At 46.8% G+C, this 18,198-nt stretch overlaps 1 protein-coding gene across 1 annotated transcript in view; it reads right to left on the reverse strand.

Annotated features, from left to right (window-relative positions):
• Positions 1–18,198, reverse strand: part of sgcz (sarcoglycan zeta) — a gene marked incomplete at both ends in the record, with an annotated part of 233,820 nt that overhangs the window by 22,258 nt on the left and 193,364 nt on the right. The window contains 2 exon segments of the mRNA XM_080534635.1: positions 14,917–14,989; positions 17,983–18,108. Coding sequence (XP_080390761.1) covers positions 14,917–14,989; positions 17,983–18,108 — 199 coding nt within the window.

Below are 18,198 nucleotides of genomic sequence, written 5' to 3' on the forward strand. Positions count from 1 at the left end.
AAAATGCCCCACTCATATTAAAACGACAAGTAATAGAGCCATGTGAAAGCACTGGATGGCACGTGTGTAATGGAATATTGACATGGGCCATCTCCACTCCAGGGATTAGTCAGGCCCATATCAACCATCGGAAACGTGTTATCTGTGTATTAAAAAAGACGCAACAGAAATAGATTGATGGTGTAAATAGATTGGTGTTTCAGTAGGAGACTCCCATCAAAGGTAGGATTTATGGAAATCGTTCGCTAGTAATCCTTTTCAGTGGTCGATTTGAGGAGCGATGTATGACGGTTTGTGCAAAGTGCAGCTTCTCTCTAGCTAGCACACAAGATGTATTTACAAGAAATGCTGTTCATGCTGAATATTCAGTGAATTGCATGAATTATATTACCATGCCCAGCAAGTCGGTATATAACTCTGTTTTCCAAATAAATGCAGCCATAAGATAAAGTGGTTTTACTATGTATTGTGACAATGTTTTACCTCAGGATAGTGTGCTGCTGAAATCAGAACAATTGGAGTTGGCTCAATTTCCTTATACTGTTTCTCTCCTTCTTTCCCCCGCAAGCAAAGTACAGCATAGAAGAGGACACTAGCTCAAATATTTTGTTAAAAATAAACATTTCTTGCTGACTTAAAATAACCAGAGCTTCCTGAAGATAAGGGTGCCAGGTAGCCTAGAGGTTAAAGAGACAGGTAGTCTAGAGGTTCGAGAGGTCAGGTAGTCTAGAGGTTAGAGAGGAAGGTAGCCTAGAGGTTAGAGAGGCAGGTAGTCTAGAGGTTAGAGAGGCAGGTAGCCTCTAGGTTAGAGAGGTCAGGTAGTCTAGAGGTTAGAGAGGCAGGTAGCCTAGAGGTTAGAGAGGCAGGTAGTCTAGAGGTTAGAGGGACAGGTAGTCTAGAGGTTAGAGAGGTCAGGTAGTCGTGAGGTTAGAGAGGCAGGTAGCCTAGAGGTTAGAGAGGCAGGTAGTCTAGTGGTTAGAGAGGCTGGTAGCCTAGAGGTTAGAGAGGCAGGTAGCCTAGAGGTTAGAGAGACAGGTAGTCTAGAGGTTAGAGAGACAGGTAGTCTAGAGGTTAGAGAGGCAGGTAGTCTAGAGCAGGGGTCGGCAATTAGGTTTGGCCTTGGGCCAAAAAATTTTGGAGCCACTAGATGGCGGGCCCGAACTTTTTTTTATTTTTATTTTTTATTTTTTTTCCTAACACCAGGGGAGCCACCCCTCCGAAATTTCGTTGTTTGGTACCTGTACTGTAGCAATGACAATAAAGACCATTCATTCATTCCATTAATTCATTCATAAGTAATTGATTGTTAAAAAATGTGACACATTCTAATGCTTTGACTTTTCTTTCGAAAAATTTACACATCGCTAGTCAACTAACACAGCTTGTTTTGTGAGCCTGCTAACAATGTAAAGTAGTGTTGTAGTTAACTAGGTAACAATGTAAAGTAGTGTTGTAGTTAACTAGGTAACAATGTAAAGTAGTGTTCTAGTTAACTAGGTAACAATGTAAAGTAGTGTTGTAGTTAACTAGGTAACAATGTAAAGTAGTGTTGTAGTTAACTAGGTAACAATGTAAAGTAGTGTTGTAGTTAACTAGGTAACAATGTAAAGTAGTGTTCTAGTTAACTAGGTAACAATGTAAAGTAGTGTTCTAGTTAACTAGGTAACAATGTAAAGTAGTCTTGTAGTTAACTAGGTAACAATGTAAAGTAGTGTTGTAGTTAACTAGGTAACAATGTAAAGTAGTGTTGTAGTTAACTAGGTAACAATGTAAAGTAGTGTTGTAGTTAACTAGGTAACAATGTAAAGTAGTGTTGTAGTTAACTAGGTAGCAGTCCAATCCATTACGTTGCAGTATTTTGGCTTGACTAGCAAGTTTGTGTTGTGATTCTCAACAACGTTGAAACGTAGTGTCACCCTTTTCCATAGTTTTGAATAATAAATGTGTGGACTGACGATGTAGCGCAGCCTAGCTTATTCTAATAATTATTTAACATACTTTCATTCTGAATGATTCCCCCCTCCTCCCAGACAAGGTCACATTATTATTGGATTGGTTGTTTGCCTGCCGGGTGAAGTTAGCTAAACATTTAACCTGCTAACTAGCAAGAGAAACATCATGTCACTCTCCAAAGGTGTAAAGAGGAAAGTTGACGGTGAAAACAGGGCATTTAAAGAGGAATGGACAGCGAACTATAATGTTCATCCTACCTGGTTTCATCAACGCAAAGCCGTTGTGAGACTCACATCTTCCGTGCTCACAATGTTCCCTTTCTATACATGCGAGTTGTCCTTTTCCTCAATGAATGTGATAAAGACGCACGAGAGGAATCGATTGATGCAAAAAAAAACTTGAGAACTGCCTGCGGATTAAAGTGACGTCCATATAACCAGATATCAAGCAAATACTGACCGATGGGAGATGCCACTTTTCACATTAAGTGAGTACCAAGCCTGTCGTTATTGTATTTAATAACCTAATTGTATTTTGTATATTTTGAATGAATGGCTCATTGTAATTATTATCCCTAATAGCGTGTTTGCTCTGTCGTTTCAGGAGCATAGGCCTATGCACCACCACCCCTCGCATAAGCGGATTACTTTTCTTTCTTTTCTTTTTTTCACCGATTTTGTTGTCAATGTTTTTCAGAATATTAAACAGAATTTGCTTTGTTACTGTTCATATGTGTGTTGCAGTCATATACGTAAACATTACGTTTGAATTATTTACTGAGCTGGTGTTATTTTTTTCAAACCACACACGGCTATTTCAGCACTACACGTTGTCCACCTACTTATGATTCACTATGAGGGGTTCAGCGTCAGTGCGCTTCGGTGCACCCCGCTGCCTGATTGTCTGTCCCTGTGTCATTCACTCTCAACATGGATAAAAGTACAATAAGCATTATTCAGGTGGAGGTAGATTCTCTATTCGGACATTATAGGCGCTATATGTGGGACTGTCGGTCGGATATTGCAAAAAAAAAAAAAAAAAGAAAAAAAAAGTGGATTCTCCAAATATTCTGCTGGGCCAAATATTATTGGTGATGGGCCAGCAATGGCCCGCGGGCCGTCTATTGCCGACCCCTGGTCTAGAGGTTAGAGAGGCAGGTAGCCTAGAGGTTAGAGAGGCAGGTAGCCTAGAGGTTAGAGAGGCAGGTAGTCTAGAGGTTAGAGAGATAGTTAGCCTAGAGGTTAGAGAGGCAGGTAGTCTAGAGGTTAGAGAGGCAGGTAGTCTAGAGGTTAGAGAGGCAGGTAGTCTAGAGGTTAGAGAGGCAGGCAGTCTAGAGGTTAGAGAGGCAGGTAGCCTAGTGGTTAGAGAGACTGGTAGCCTAGAGGTCAGAGAGGCAGGTAGCCTAGAGGTTAGAGAGGCAGGTAGCCTAGAGGTTAGAGAGGCAGGTAGTCTAGAGGTTAGAGAGGCAGGCAGTCTAGAGGTTAGAGAGGCAGGTAGCCTAGTGGTTAGAGAGACTGGTAGCCTAGAGGTCAGAGAGGCAGGTAGCCTAGAGGTTAGAGAGGCAGGTAGCCTAGAGGTTAGAGAGGCAGGTAGTCTAGAGGTTAGAGAGGCAGGTAGTCTAGAGGTTAGAGAGGCAGTTAGCCTAGAGGTTAGAGAGGCAGGTAGTCTAGAGGGCGCTGACTATACCTGACCCTGTTTGCCGAGAGCAAAAAAACCATTTTGTTGTCCTCTGATGTGTGATGACAAAGAGGTGGAATCTAATCTAATGATGGACCCAATCTAAACAGCCCTGGACTGTGACATTGTGTACTCTCTCGATGGAAACACACACACCCACACACCCACACCCACACACAAAGGCCGCAAATTGCTGTCATTTGAGTTCGTTCGGGGCATTTCTGTTTTGCCACATTTGTTCTGTTTTGCCACGTCTGTTTTGCCACGATTGTGATGATGTTTTCTCCGTGACTAAACGGCGGCGTATCGGTAGAGGGACAGGAGAACGCCCTTCATGCTCGACAACGGCCCGTAACACGGCGCTGATGGCTGATGAATAAAAGATTCGGAGGTTTCGTCATAAAAAAGAAGCACAGATGGCTCCGCCACTTCCACAATGCTAAATAAAGCAAGAAAAGTGACGACCTTGCCTCATGAAATGTTAATTAACTTCTCACCCACTCATGTCCACACAAACAGTGGGAGGAGAGAGAGAGACGATGTTATTGTTATTAAGAAAGAGAACGGCCACTGAAGTAAGGAGCTTCCCACAGAGAGACACACACTGAGAGGAAAGTTTTCGTAGAGAGTGAGCAGCTGTAACTTCAGAGTGCGGGGGTGCTGTCACCAGGGGGGGGGTGGGGGGGGGGGGGGGGGGGAGGGGGGAATGGTGCTGTGACTGTGCTGTAGCCTGGTTCTCTGTAGACATAAAGAGGCTGCCTTAAGAAGATGTGTGTGTGTGTGTGTGTGTGTGCGTGCATGCGCATGTGCATATGCATGTGTCCTTGTGTGTGTGTGTGTGTGTGCACTGGGTATTAGCTGTGTGTGTGTGTGTGGGTGTGGGTGTGCGTATGTGTGTGTGTATGCACGTGTGTGTGTGTGTGTGTGTGGCATGCGCATGTGTGTGTGTGTGTGTGTGTGTGTGTGTGTGTGTGTGTGTGTGTGTGTCTGTGTGCGGTCGCTGTGCTGTGACAGTGCTGGCAGCCTAGCTCTCTGGGGTAACGAGGGTGTCTGAAGATGAGGTGGACCCGTCCGATCCCTCCTGTCAGCACCACAGCAGTTCTGATCAATTCTCATCTCACTGCAGTCCAGCATCAGCTGCTAGCCCAATTGGCTGTTAGCAGAATCAGCTGCTAGCGGAATTAGCTGTTAGCAGAATCAGCTGCTAGCCGAATTAGCTGCTAGCGGAATTAGCTGCTAGCCGAATTAGCTGCTAGCGGAATTAGCTGCTAGCCGAATTAGCTGCTAGCCTAATTAGCTGCTAGCCGAATTAGCTGCTAGCCAAGTTAACTGATTGCAGATAATAATAATAATAATAATAATAATAATAATAATAATAATATGTCATTACATTTATAAAGCGCTTTTCCGAGGCTCAAAGACGCTGACAATATTGGAGAAACGGAAAACACAGAAACAACCAGCAACAGATAACATGGGCACATAGAACACAGAGTTAACGAACGGGGAGGGGGGGTGGCAGGGTTAGGGGAGATGGTTAGGGGTAGGGGAGGTTGTATGCATGTCCAGGGGGGGAGGAGGGGGGTTGGCAGGGTTAGGGGTACAGGAGGTTGTATGCATTTCCAGGGGTGGGGGGGGGGGTGGCAGGGTTAGGGGAGATGGTTAGGGGTAGGGGAGGTTGTATGCATGGGAGAACAGGTAGGTTTTGAGGTGGGATTTAAAAGTGGAGAGTGAGGGTGAGTCTCTGAGTGGTTGAGGGAGAGAGTTCCAGAGGCGGGGTGCAGCTCGTGAGAAGGCACGGTCTCCGAAGCCTTTGAGTTTTGAGGGTGGGACAGTGAGGGGACCAGTGGATGAGGATGGGAGGGTACGGGTAGGGCGGTGGGGGAGAAGGAGGTCAGTCAGGTAAGGGGGGGACAGGCTATGGAGGGCTTTGTAGGTGAGGAGGAGTACTTTGAATTGGATACGTTCTTTGATGAGGAGCCAGTGGAGAGAGTGGAGGACAGGAGTGATGTAGTCACGGGACAAGAAGACTCTCTACTGTCCTTTCTCTCCCTTGATCTAGATTTTCTTGTCTCTCTCCCTCTCTCTCTCTCTCTCTCTCTCTCTCTCTCTCTCTCTCTCCTTCTGACCCTCTCTATCCATCCACTCTTCCTGCCATCTCTCCATCCCTTCTCTTTGTAAATCGGAGTGTCTCTTTATTTTCTGCACACATCACTTTATTTCTCTCTCTCTCTCTCTCTCTCTCTCTCTCTCTCTCTCTCTCTCTCTCTCTCTCTCCTATAATATCTCCTGGTCTGCCACTGTGGGCCCAGGGAAAGAACAGCAACAACAACAACAGCAACAGAAACAGCAACAAACAAAAAAAGCAATTATCCTTATAACTTATTAAGGGTCACATCCATGGCAACCGCCCGCGAGCGAATCACAGCGCAGGGGGGAAACTATGGCTCCGTGGCGAAGCCATCACATGGTCACAGGAAGGAGAAGACGAGATGGAGAGAGGAGATGGAGGAGAGACAGAGGGAGGGACAGGAAGGAAGAAGGGATGGAGGGAGGGAAGGATCGGAGGGCAGAAAGTAGGGATGGGGAGGTGGAGATAGGGAGGGAGCCATGGAGGATTGGAAGGAGGAATGGATGGAGGGAGGAGGGGAGGGAAGGAGGATGATTGGTGAGCCATGGGAAGAGGGGGGAGTGCCAGTAGCAGTAGCAGCAATGGATGGATGGATGGAGATGGAGAGAGAGAGAGAAAGAGAGAGAGACAGAGAGAATGAGAGATAGATAGTTATATAGGGTTAGACACGGTAGTATGACTTCTCTCTCTACTGATTTCCTTCTCTGGCAGGCAGATATCGTTTGTTCAGCCCTATCTTCCATTGGATCTCCTTTACTGGCCCTCCTCTGTCCATCTTCCCCCCCCTCCCTCCCTCCCCCACCTCCCTCCCTCCCTCCCCCTCCCCCCCCTCCAGTCATTCATCCTCCTGTTCAGACGTGGGTGGATGATGACAACATCCATCAGGGCTCCAGCAGTATCAGTGGCAATAATTAAATGTTGAGCAGCCAAGTTCATTAATAACACAGAACACAACCCTGAAGCCAACCAAAACTGTGAGGGCAAAGAGGAACGTCCCTAACTGAAGAAACGTATCTGATCCTCCATCTGCTCTCCTGTACTGTAGCATTGACAGTGTTGTGTAGCGCACATCAAGCGCTCTATCACGGAGAACGTGTAGTGTGTTCTGTTTAAGGCAAGGCGACGATCACAACGTCTCGAGAGATCCGAAATAGCTCTGCGCTCTGGGAGGGTTGAGAGGGAAAGAAGGTTTGGGGTTATAGAAAAGAGAGAGAGAGAGAGAGAGAGAGAGAGAGAGAGAGAGAGAGAGAGAGAGAGAGAGAAGGAGAAGAAAAGAGGAGAGAGAGAGGAGGAGATGAGAAGAGAAAGAGGAGGAGATAGGAAAAAAACAACAACTAGAAACATCTAAAGTACTTGAAGATCTAGACTCGAGTATGAGTTCACTTCTGGCCAAGTCCCACAGAGTGCCACGGGGGGAGATAGTTCCAAACTTTCCAGTCTGTCTTTACCTTGTGGGCCTGGCTAGCCCGCAGTGTGGGATTTGTTAATTTGTGTTTTAGACTGTGTCATCCTGCTCCCTCTGTTAAAGCCATAACATACATCATTAGCCTCAAATAGACTAGACCAGGTCATTACATGTTTCATTTACTTTAACTGCATCATTTGGTACTTTTAAAGACCGGGAGAGAGTGACAGAGATGGAGGGAGAGAGAGAGAGAGAGAGAGAGAGAGAGAGAGAGAGAGAGACAGAGAGAGAAAGAGAGAAAGAGAGGCAGGGAGGGAGAGAGAGAGATAGAGGGAGAGAGATAGATAGATAGAGACAGACAGAGACAGAGAGAGAGAGAGAAAGAGAGGGGGAGAGAGAGAGAGAGAGGGGGAGAGACACACAGAGAGAGAGAGACAGACAGAGAGAGACAGTGAGATAGAGAGAGAGAGATAGGCAGGGAGAGAGAGAGAGAGGGAGAGAGAGATAGAGAGAGACAGACAGAGAGAGAGAGAGACAGAGAGAGAGAGAGGATGAGATAGAGAGAGACAGAGAGAGAGAGACAGAGAGAGAGAAAGAGAGAGAGAGACAGAGAGAGAGAGAGAGAGAGAGAGAGAGAGAGAGAGAGGAGGAGATGGGATGTCCTCAGCCTTACAAAAGTAAAGTAAAAAAATAAAAATACAACGAAGCAAAAAACATAAACATCATGAACATAAAAAAAGAGTCGCCTGTCTCATCGGCAGTTAAGTCAATAAAGGAACGACACAAGATCCAAAAACTAAACGTTATATTCCCATATGTTTCTGATTGGACAATTAACGAGCGAGAGAGGCCGAGTGAAATAGGCAAAGCGTGTAATCGCGAATTAACCCCCCCAACGAGCGTGGGGGGAGGGGGGCAGGACCAGACGAGGGTGACGGGACTCAGAGGGTGGAACGAGAGAGCGAGAGAGAAAGAGAGAGAAAGAGAGAGGAGGGGGAGAGAATGTGTGTGTGTGAGGGAGAGATAACAAGTGCGAGAGAGAAAGAGAGACAGAGACAGAGAGAGAGACACAGACACAGAGTGAGAGACTCAGACAGAGAGAGAGAGAGAGAGAGGAGGGGGAGAGAGGGAGGAGGGAGAGATAGAGGAGGGAGAGCAAGAGAGAATGTGTGTGTGAAGGAGAGATAAAAAGTGAAGAAAAAAAAAGAGAAATAGAGACAGAGAGAGAGAGAGACACACACAGATATATATATATATAGAGAGAGAGAAAAAAAAAGAGAGAGGAGGAGGAGAGAATGTGTGTGTGTGAGGGAGAGATAAAAAGTGCGAGAGAGACAGAGAGAGACACACACAGAGAGAGAGAGAGACATAGACAGAGAGAGAGGAGGGGGAGAGAGAGAGGAGGGAGAGATAGAGGAGGGAGAGCAAGAGAGAATGTGTGTGTGTGTGTGTGAGATAGAGATAAAAAGTATGAGAAAGAGAGACAGAGAATTTATTTATTCTAGTATGTAATCTATTTGTAATCTATTTATTTGTAATCTAGTATGTCATCTATTTATTTATTCTAGTATGTACATGTATGTACATTAGATTATTTTTGTTTTTGTTTTTTATCTTCACACTTCACATGCTTTGGCAATGTAAATTTATGTTTCCCATGCCAATAAAACCCGTTGAAATTGAAATTGAAAATTGAGAGAGAGAGACACAGAGAGAGAGAGAGAGAGAGACAGATAGACACACAGAGAGACAGAGAGACACAGAGATAGAGAGAGAGAGAGAGAGAGAGAGAGAGAGAGAGAGAAGAGGGAGAGAATGTGTGTGTGTGAGGGACATATAAAAAGTGTGAGAGAGAAAGAGAGACAGAGACAGAGAGAGAGACAGACACAGAGAGAGAGACACACAGACAGAGAGAGAGAGAGAGAGAGAGAGAGAGGAGAGAGAGAGAGAGGAGGGAGGAGAGAGAGAGAGGAGGGGGAGAGAGAGAGAGAATGTGTGTGTGTGAGGGAGAGATAAAAAGTGTGAGAGGGAAAGAGAGACAGAAACAGAGAGAGAGACACAGACAGAGAGAGAGAGAGAGAGAGAGAGAGAGAGAGAGAGAGAGAGAGAGAGAGAGAGAGACAGAGACACACAGACACCGAGAGAGGGAGAGAGATAGAGGGAGGAGGGAGAGATAGAGGAGGGAGAGCGAGAGAGAATGTGTGTGTGTGAGGGAGAGATAAAAAGTGCGAGAGAGAAAGAGAGACAGAGAGAGAGACACAGACACAGACAGAGAGAGAGAGAGACACACAGACACACAGAGAGAGAGACACACACAGACACACAGAGAGAGAGAGAGAGACACACACACAGACACAGAGAAAGAGAGACACACACAGACACAGAGAGAGAGAGAGAGAGAGAGAGAGAGAAGAGAGAGAGAGAGAGAGAGAGAGAGAGAGAGAGAGAGAGAGACACACACACACACAGACACACAGAGAGAGAGACACACACAAATACAGAGAGAGAGAGAGAGAGAGACACACAAATACACAGAGAGAGAGAGAGACACACACAGAAACACAGAGAGAGAGAGACACACACAGACACACAGAGAGAGAGAGACACACACAAACAGACACACACACAGAGAGAAAGAGACACACACACAGACACAGAGAGAGAGAGAGAGAGAGAGAGAGAGAGAGAGAGAGACACACACACAGACACACAGAGAGAGACACACACAGACAGAGATAGAGAGAGACACACACACACAGACACACAGAGAGAGAGAGAAAGACACACACACAGACACACAGAGAGAGAGACACACACAGACACACAGAGAGAGAGAGAGAGACACACACATAGACACAGAGACAGAGAGAGAGAGAGAGAGAGAGAGAGAGAGAGAGAGAGAGAGAGAGAGAGAGAGAGAGAGAGAGAGAATGCAGTGTAACGGGTGGTGTTAAATAGTGGATGTGCTCTGCAGGAGTAAAGGTCCTTCCAGAGTTCTAGGACTTGCAGTCGAGAAAGGGGGAAGAGGGGGAGAGAGAGAGAGAGATAGAGAGATAGAGAGAGAGAGCTCACTGTGGAAGCTCTCTGTTAAACTGGTGGTGTGTTCTAATGAGGTTGATGTGCATCAGCATGGCAGTGTGGTCGATGGGTCTCCGTGCCGAAAGAGGAAGCCAGGTAGATAATGATAATGATAATAATAATAATAATAATAATAATAATAATAATAATAATAATAACTTTTTATTTGTATAGCGCTTTTCCTGCAAACGTTGCAGCTCAAAGTGCTCCGATCGTTATATAATTATAATTTCATAATTTTTTTTCATTTTAAGGCAATATTAAAAAGATGGGTTTTTAGTCTTGACTTGAACATATGTGCTGAGGTTGCATCCCTAATGTAAACTGGCAGTGAGACACAATCTGGGGGCATAAAATGAGAATGCAGCCTCACCAAATCTCTTCTTTTGTACATGTGGTACACAGAGAAAACCAGATGAGAGAGAAAGACAGGTAGAGCAGAGAGGTAGACAGGTAGAGCAGAGAGGAAGACAGGTAGAGCAGAGAGGTAGACAGGTAGAGCAGAGAGGTAGACAGGTAGAGCAGAGAGGTAGACAGGTAGAAGAGAGAGGAAGACAGGTAGAGGAGAGGTAGACAGGTAGAGCAGAGAGGAAGACAGGTAGATGAGAGAGGTAGACAGGTAGAGCAGAGAGGTAGACAGGTAGAGCAGAGAGGTAGACAGGCAGAGCAGAGAGGAAGACAGGTAGAGGAGAGAGGAAGACAGGTAGAGGAGAGAGGAAGACAGATAGAGGAGAGAGGAAGACAGGCAGAGCAGAGAGGAGGACAGGTAGAGGAGAGAGGAAGACAGGCAGAGCAGAGAGGAAGACAGGTAGAGCAGAGAGGAAGACAGGTAGAGGAGAGAGGAAGACAGGCAGAGCAGAGAGGAAGACAGGTAGAGGAGAGAGGAAGACAGGCAGAGCAGAGAGGAAGACAGGTAGAGCAGAGAGGAAGACAGGTAGAGCAGAGAGGAAGACAGGCAGAGCAGAGAGGAAGACAGGTAGAAGAGAGAGGTAGACAGGTAGAGCAGAGAGGAAGACAGGCAGAGCAGAGAGGAGGACAGGTAGAGCAGAGAGGTAGACAGGTAGAGCAGAGAGGTAGACAGGTAGAGCAGAGAGGAAGACAGGTAGAGCAGAGAGGTAGACAGGTAGAGCAGAGAGGAAGACAGGCAGAGCAGAGAGGAAGACAGGTAGAGCAGAGAGGAGGACAGGTAGAGCAGAGAGGTAGACAGGCAGAGCAGAGAGGAAGACAGGTAGAGCAGAGAGGAAGACAGGTAGAGCAGAGAGGAAGACAGGTAGAGCAGAGAGGTAGACAGGTAGAGCAGAGAGGAAGACAGGTAGAGCAGAGAGGAAGACAGGCAGAGCAGAGAGGTAGACAGGTAGAGCAGAGAGGAAGACAGGTAGAGCAGAGAGGAAGACAGGTAGAGGAGAGAGGTAGACAGGCAGAGGAGAGAGGAAGACAGGTAGAGGAGAGAGGAAGACAGGCAGAGCAGAGAGGAAGACAGGTAGAGGAGAGAGGAAGACAGGCAGAGCAGAGAGGAAGACAGGTAGATGAGAGAGGAAGACAGGTAGATGAGAGAGGAAGACAGGTAGAGCAGAGAGGAAGACAGGTAGAGCAGAGAGGAAGACAGGTAGAGGAGAGAGAGACAGGCAGAGCAGAGAGGAAGACAGGCAGAGCAGAGAGGAAGACAGGTAGAGGAGAGAGAGACAGGCAGAGCAGAGAGGAAGACAGGTAGAGCAGAGAGGAAGACAGGTAGAGGAGAGAGGTAGACAGGTAGATGAGAGAGGAAGACAGGCAGAGGAGAGGGGAAGACAGGCAGAGGAGAGAGAGACAGGCTTCAAGGCCTCGTCATCCGAGAGAGGGAGAGAGAGGGAGAGAGAGCAAGAGAGCGAGACAGGGTGAGAGAGAGAGAAAGAGAGGGAGGGTGAGAGAGGAGGGGGATGAGGAAGAGAGAGAAGAGAAAAAGAGAGAGGAAAGGTAGGAGAGAGGGAAAGAGCAGACACAGACAGGGAGAGAGAGAGCTAGAGAGAGGAGGGGTGGGTGGGGGTGGGGGGGTCATTCAGATCAGTGTGGGTGACTAACCCAAACACCAGACATCCAGTGAGCTAATCCATGCCTTCTCTGTCTCTCCTTCTCTCCCTCCCTCCCTCCCTCCCTCCCTCCATGTGTCAAGGATACAGTAGGTCCAAGTGGCCCCCCTCCTCCTCCTCCTCCTTTCCTCTCTCTCTCTCTCTCTCTCTCTCTCTCTCTCTCTCTCTCTCTCTCTCCCTCCCTCCTTCCTGCCCGCCCTCCCCTTCTCTCCTCCCCATAGATCCCCCCCTCCAGAGTGATCTGCTGGAACGATACCAAAACTAGGGGGGGCTGCCACACATCTGCATATAAACCAGTTCATAGGTGACTGGAAGCGACTGGAAGCTTAGCTACTGATCCGTACGCTAGGCTAGGTTATGGATGATCCCATGCGACGTTAGCTCAGGGGTCCATATATCCAATCCAATTACTGGACAGGATCCTATGCTACGTTTGCCCCAAGGGCCGTACATATATATATATATATACTGAAGAGTATGCTATGCTACGTTAGCCCACGGGGCTGTATAATGGTACACATTTACTGCACAGTATGCTATTTGAAGTCCCCCTGCAAGGCTGTAAAAGCTTTTTAGAGGATTATGGTTCCAACGCGTAGGTGCCGCCGCGGAGCTGTTGGACTGCTTAACGAGGACACAAGACGCTGCATGGACCGTAGCCTAGCCAACGAGATAGATGGGGGCAGAGACATTTTGTCTAAACGGAATCCGACCGGTTTGAAACAAAGGATATCTTGATTCTAAATCAATGAAATGGATCCAAACAGATGGATGAAATGTGTTAGACGAACACACAGCTTTTAGAAAACACATCCAGACAATATCCATGGTGCAGCCAGACCCACTTCCTTTCACGTATCCAATCAGGCAAAGGCAATTGACCAAATCTCCCACCCTCCCCTCCTTCCTCCATCCATCCCTCCTTCCAATCCTCCATGGCTCCCTCCCTCCACCTCCCCATCCCTACTTTCTGCCCTCCGATCCTTCCCTTCCTCCATCCCTCCTTCCTTCCTTCCTTCCTGTCCCTCCCTCTGTCTCTCCTCCATCTCCTCTCTCCATCTCGTCTTCTCCTTCCTGTGACCATGTGATGGCTTCGCCACGGAGCCATAGTTTCCCCCCTGCGCTGTGATTCGCTCGCGGGCGAGTTTTGTCGTTCTCAAAGGGGTTACAATAACAAGAACATGGGCTCAACTGACATTCTTACAGTACAGCCGTATAATAATAATAATAATAATAATAATAATAATGATAATAATAATGATAATAATAATAGTAATAGTAATAATCATAATCATAATCATAATTATAATCATAATAATCGTAATCATACTAATCATAATCATAATAATAATCATAATCATAATAATAATAATAATAATAATAATAATAATAACTTTTATTTGTATAGCGCTTTTCCTTCAAATGTTGCAGCTCAAAGTGCTCCAATCATTATATAATCATAATTAAATTATTTAGTCATTTGACATGTACAAAAGATCTGGTGAGGCTGCATTCTCATTTTATGTACCCAGATTGTGGAATGCACTGCCAGTTTACATTAGGGATGCAACCTCAGCACATATGTTCAAGTCAAGACTAAAAACCCATCTTTTTAATATTGCCTTTAAATGAAAAAATAACGATTATAGAATGATTGGAGCACGTTGAGTTGCAACATTTGCAGGAAAAGCGCTATACAAATCAATCAACAAATTATAATTATTATGTATTTAAAAGGATGGGTTTTGGATCAGAGAGGAATGTTGCGTTCCCCTTCTGCGCCATAAATGACGACAACCCTGTCCTCCCGCTTCCCCCCTCTCTATCCGGAACATTCCACGGTGTCGGGGGCCTTGATGCGTGGAGTGTGGACTCTCTGACTCTCCTCTCCGTCCATCAGCACTATTGATTGGTGTGTGTCGATGGCGAGCGGCCTTGGTTGGTGTCTGAACCCTCACAGCGGTCTCACACCTTACCTGACGGTCTCTGTATCGACTCAGAGGGGTGTGTGAATGGCTGACCTGGCCATGACTCTCCTCTCTTCCCCCCCTCAGACACACTCTCACACACACACACACACACACACACTCACACACAGCCTTGCTACTGGACTGAGTTCACCACAGGGTGAAAGGATGGTGCATCAGCGTCTGACACTGAGCACCAGGGCGGAAGACCGCTCGTCCACACACGCAGGCGTATACACACACGCACACGCACACACGCACACACACACACACACACACACACACACACACACACACACACAGGCATATACACACACGCAGGCGTATACGCAAAGTGGTGTTTTTTTCAGTAATGCCAGCCTTCTCAATGACACGAGTATAGACACACGCACGAGCATGTGAAAACACACACACACACAACCACACAGACACACACACACACAGACACACACACACACACACACACACAGACACACAGACACACACACACACACACACACTTACACACACACTAACACACACAGACACACACACACACACACACACACACACAGACACACACACACACAGACACACACACACACACACACGCACACACACACACACACACACACACACAGTGAACAGAGAGGTTCTTACTTCAGGTCCTGGAAAGGTTCCGCTCGGACATGGGACGTCTCCACAGAGTGGCCAAAGACCACTCCCTCGTTCCCTGAGGACACCAAAGACACACACACACACACACACACACACACACACACACACACATGAGAACACATCAGGGAGAAAGACAGCCACAGTCGACAAAGTCTTCTTGCTCCGTCACTCGATAAAATGTGCATCAAGTCTATGTGTGGGAGATATCCCATAACTTTATTATGTTAACACTTAATCAGCCATGAGGGGTCATTTGACATGGTCATTCTGGGAGTATTTTATTTTTTAATATCTTTGCATGTCTCTCCTTTCATGACTTTTCCTAGATATGTGCGTTCTACCACCCAGTATCCTTCCATTTTTAAAATCAGGATAAGCTAGTATGAAGCTATTTTGCAGTTTTTCTGTGTAGGAGAAAGGCTAATTTACAAGCGGCCAACTAGTGGTCGTTGTGTGTATATCTGGGTTTCCGTTAACCGGCAATTACCGGTCTTTGTCCGGTAAATTTTGTTGAAGTCCGACATATTGAAAAGTCGTCGGACATATTGTCCGGTGAAAATAATTCCCTTTGAATACAATTCGCTAAAGTTCACATTCTGATTCCTTCTATTTTAAAAAAGACGAATATATAGGCTATGTATTTCTTTTATTATGATATGATTTGACACCGGCATGATGATGACTCCTAATGTGTAGGCCGGCCTATGCGAAACAGCGCACAGGTGCCACATGGGATTGATGCCAGATGGGATTACAGCTTAATCAGTCTATTACCGCTTAAACACAGTAGCCCATTCGGCGGTAACCCATGCCTATCTGGCAACCCTGCCAACCCGTCCACCATAGTAATACGGTTTCTTGATTTCCCATCTATGGGTGCGTTCGTAAACACGCTCTGGAAATCCGATCAGCACTCGCGGAACGCCTCTCGTCCAATCGAACGACTCGGTCGCTCTGTGACATCGAAGCCAGCGTGCGCTCCGGCGCTCTCAGAGCGTGTTTACGAACGCACCCCTAGAAGTTTCTAGCCAGCTAGCTGAAGCTGCTACACACAGTCACACACTAGAGCCATGGCGACCGAACGGCAAGTTAAACAACATACTATAAAAGTGACATTGTTTTACTCATTACTCATACATTTGTTGTCATTCAGTTATACAGTTATGTTCTTCCCATTGTCATACTCCCGAGCTAAACGAAATGCCTTCCCAACCAGCGAGACTTATAGAAATGACGTTGTTTTATTGATTTAAAAAAAAAGGGTAAAACTGGAAAGAGAAAATAGAAAACTCACATTAATCCCAAACAATTTAACAAACTTCAGTTAACGTAATGTGGAGTCCGTTCATTGATCGATGCTGTCTGTTCAGTTCCCAGTGAGGCGCCCGTTCAGCGCTGGACCCGTTCAGCGCTGGATTTGACGCATGGCATAGCGCGCATCCGTCAAATCATGTTATATTATTATATATTATATAGCTCGCATCTAATCGTATCGGATGAGAAATAGACATTAAATGGCATATATAGGCCGCTACACGACAGTAATCACCGCGACAAACAGCTATATTAGATTTGGAGAAAAAAAATATATGATTTTGCAAAAACATTTTTTTATTATATTTTAATATGATGACCGGAATATATCACGTTTGTCCGGTAAATCGAATTCTTCCCGGACACGATGTCCGACGGCAAATTTTTCTAACGGAAACCCTGGTGTATATAGCAGCTTAGCATTGTAAAGAGCCCGAGGTGGCTCTTATAGTAGGTAAAAAAGGCACAGCTGTTCACAAAACCTTTTATTTTATTTTAAAATAAATTTGGTGAGCCTCCTACAGTACGTTTCCATATTCTGTGTACACACACATTCTGTTTCCTGCTTCCTTCATAAAACACATATCAAAGTGGAGGAATCGGCCATCTTCTCCTGTGTTTGGAATTGGAAAAAGAATTGGAGGAATAGAGGAAACAGATAGAGGACTAGAGGACTGTGGGGATTGCTCTAGCACTGTAAATAATACAGTAGCTGGGTAGCTAAATGGATGGATGGATAGATAGATTAGATTCAACTTTATAGATAGATAGATAGATAGATAGATAGATTGATAGATTGATAGTTGTATAGGGTTAGACACGGTAGTATGACTTCTCTCTCTACTGATTTCCTTCTCTGGCAGGCACATATCGTTTGTTCAGCCCTATCCTCCATTGGATCTCCTTTACTGGCCCTCCTCTGTCCATCTTCCCTCTATCGCTCCCTCTATCGCTCCCTCCCCCCCTCCCTCCCTCCCTCCCTCCTCCCTCCCTCGTTCCACTCATTCATCCTCTAGTTCAGACGTGGGTGGCCGATGACAACATCCATCAGCGCTCCAGACCTCCACCACTCATCCTCCCTCCCTCCCTCCCTCCCTCCCCTGCCTCCCTCCCTCCCTCCATCTCTGACTCTGACTCTTTTCTTGTTGTTGATCTAAATGGACAGATTTCGGGCATGGACGAAAACAGAAAGAGGGGATGGAGAAGGGAGCGGAGGAGGGAGGGAGGGTGGGGGTCTGACCTCTCTGCTGCCTCGTTAAAGGAGGGGAGAGGCCGGGGTGCGAGGGAAAGCAAACGGAGTGACCGATGCCCGATTCTTCCACTCCCAATCTTCCCTGCTCCCTCTCTCTTTCCTCCTCTCTCTCTCTCTCTCTCTTCCCTTATCACCCCACCCCCTTTTTTCATTTCTCCCTCTCCCTTTCCCTCATTCTCTTTACTCTCTCTCTCTCTCCCTCTCCTCGCTCCTCTCTCTCTGTCCCTCTCTGTCCTTCTCTCTCTCTCTTTTCCCCACACCCCTGCCCCTCTCTCCTCTCTCCCTCACTGTCTCTCCTTATCCCTCTTGCCCCCCCCCCCCCTCCCCCCCTCCCCTCTCTCTCTGGTTCTGTGACAGGACCTCTGCTGTTTGGCTTCACCAGTAAATGGCTGAGCTCTGCTCCGCTCTGTCACCTCTCTGTCTGTCTGCCTGTGTGTGTATGTGTGTGTGTGTGTGTGTGTGTGTGTGTGTGTACACGCTACCTGTCACCCTCAGTTTCTCCGTGCCGATGCTGACCTCCTTCTCGTCCGCCGAGAAGAGCACCCGCTCCCCGTCCGCGCTCCGCACCTCGAACCTCTGGCACTGGCCTCCACCCACCATCTCAGAGCCTGGAGGGAGGGAGGAGAGAGAGAGAGGTAGAGGGAGAGGGAGAGGGAGAGGGAGAGAGACAGGGGGAGAGAGGGGGGGAGAGAGAGAGA

This window comes from Nansenia antarctica, assembly GCF_963989245.1.
Source record: "Nansenia antarctica genome assembly, chromosome: 6".
NCBI lineage: Eukaryota > Metazoa > Chordata > Actinopteri > Argentiniformes > Microstomatidae > Nansenia > Nansenia antarctica.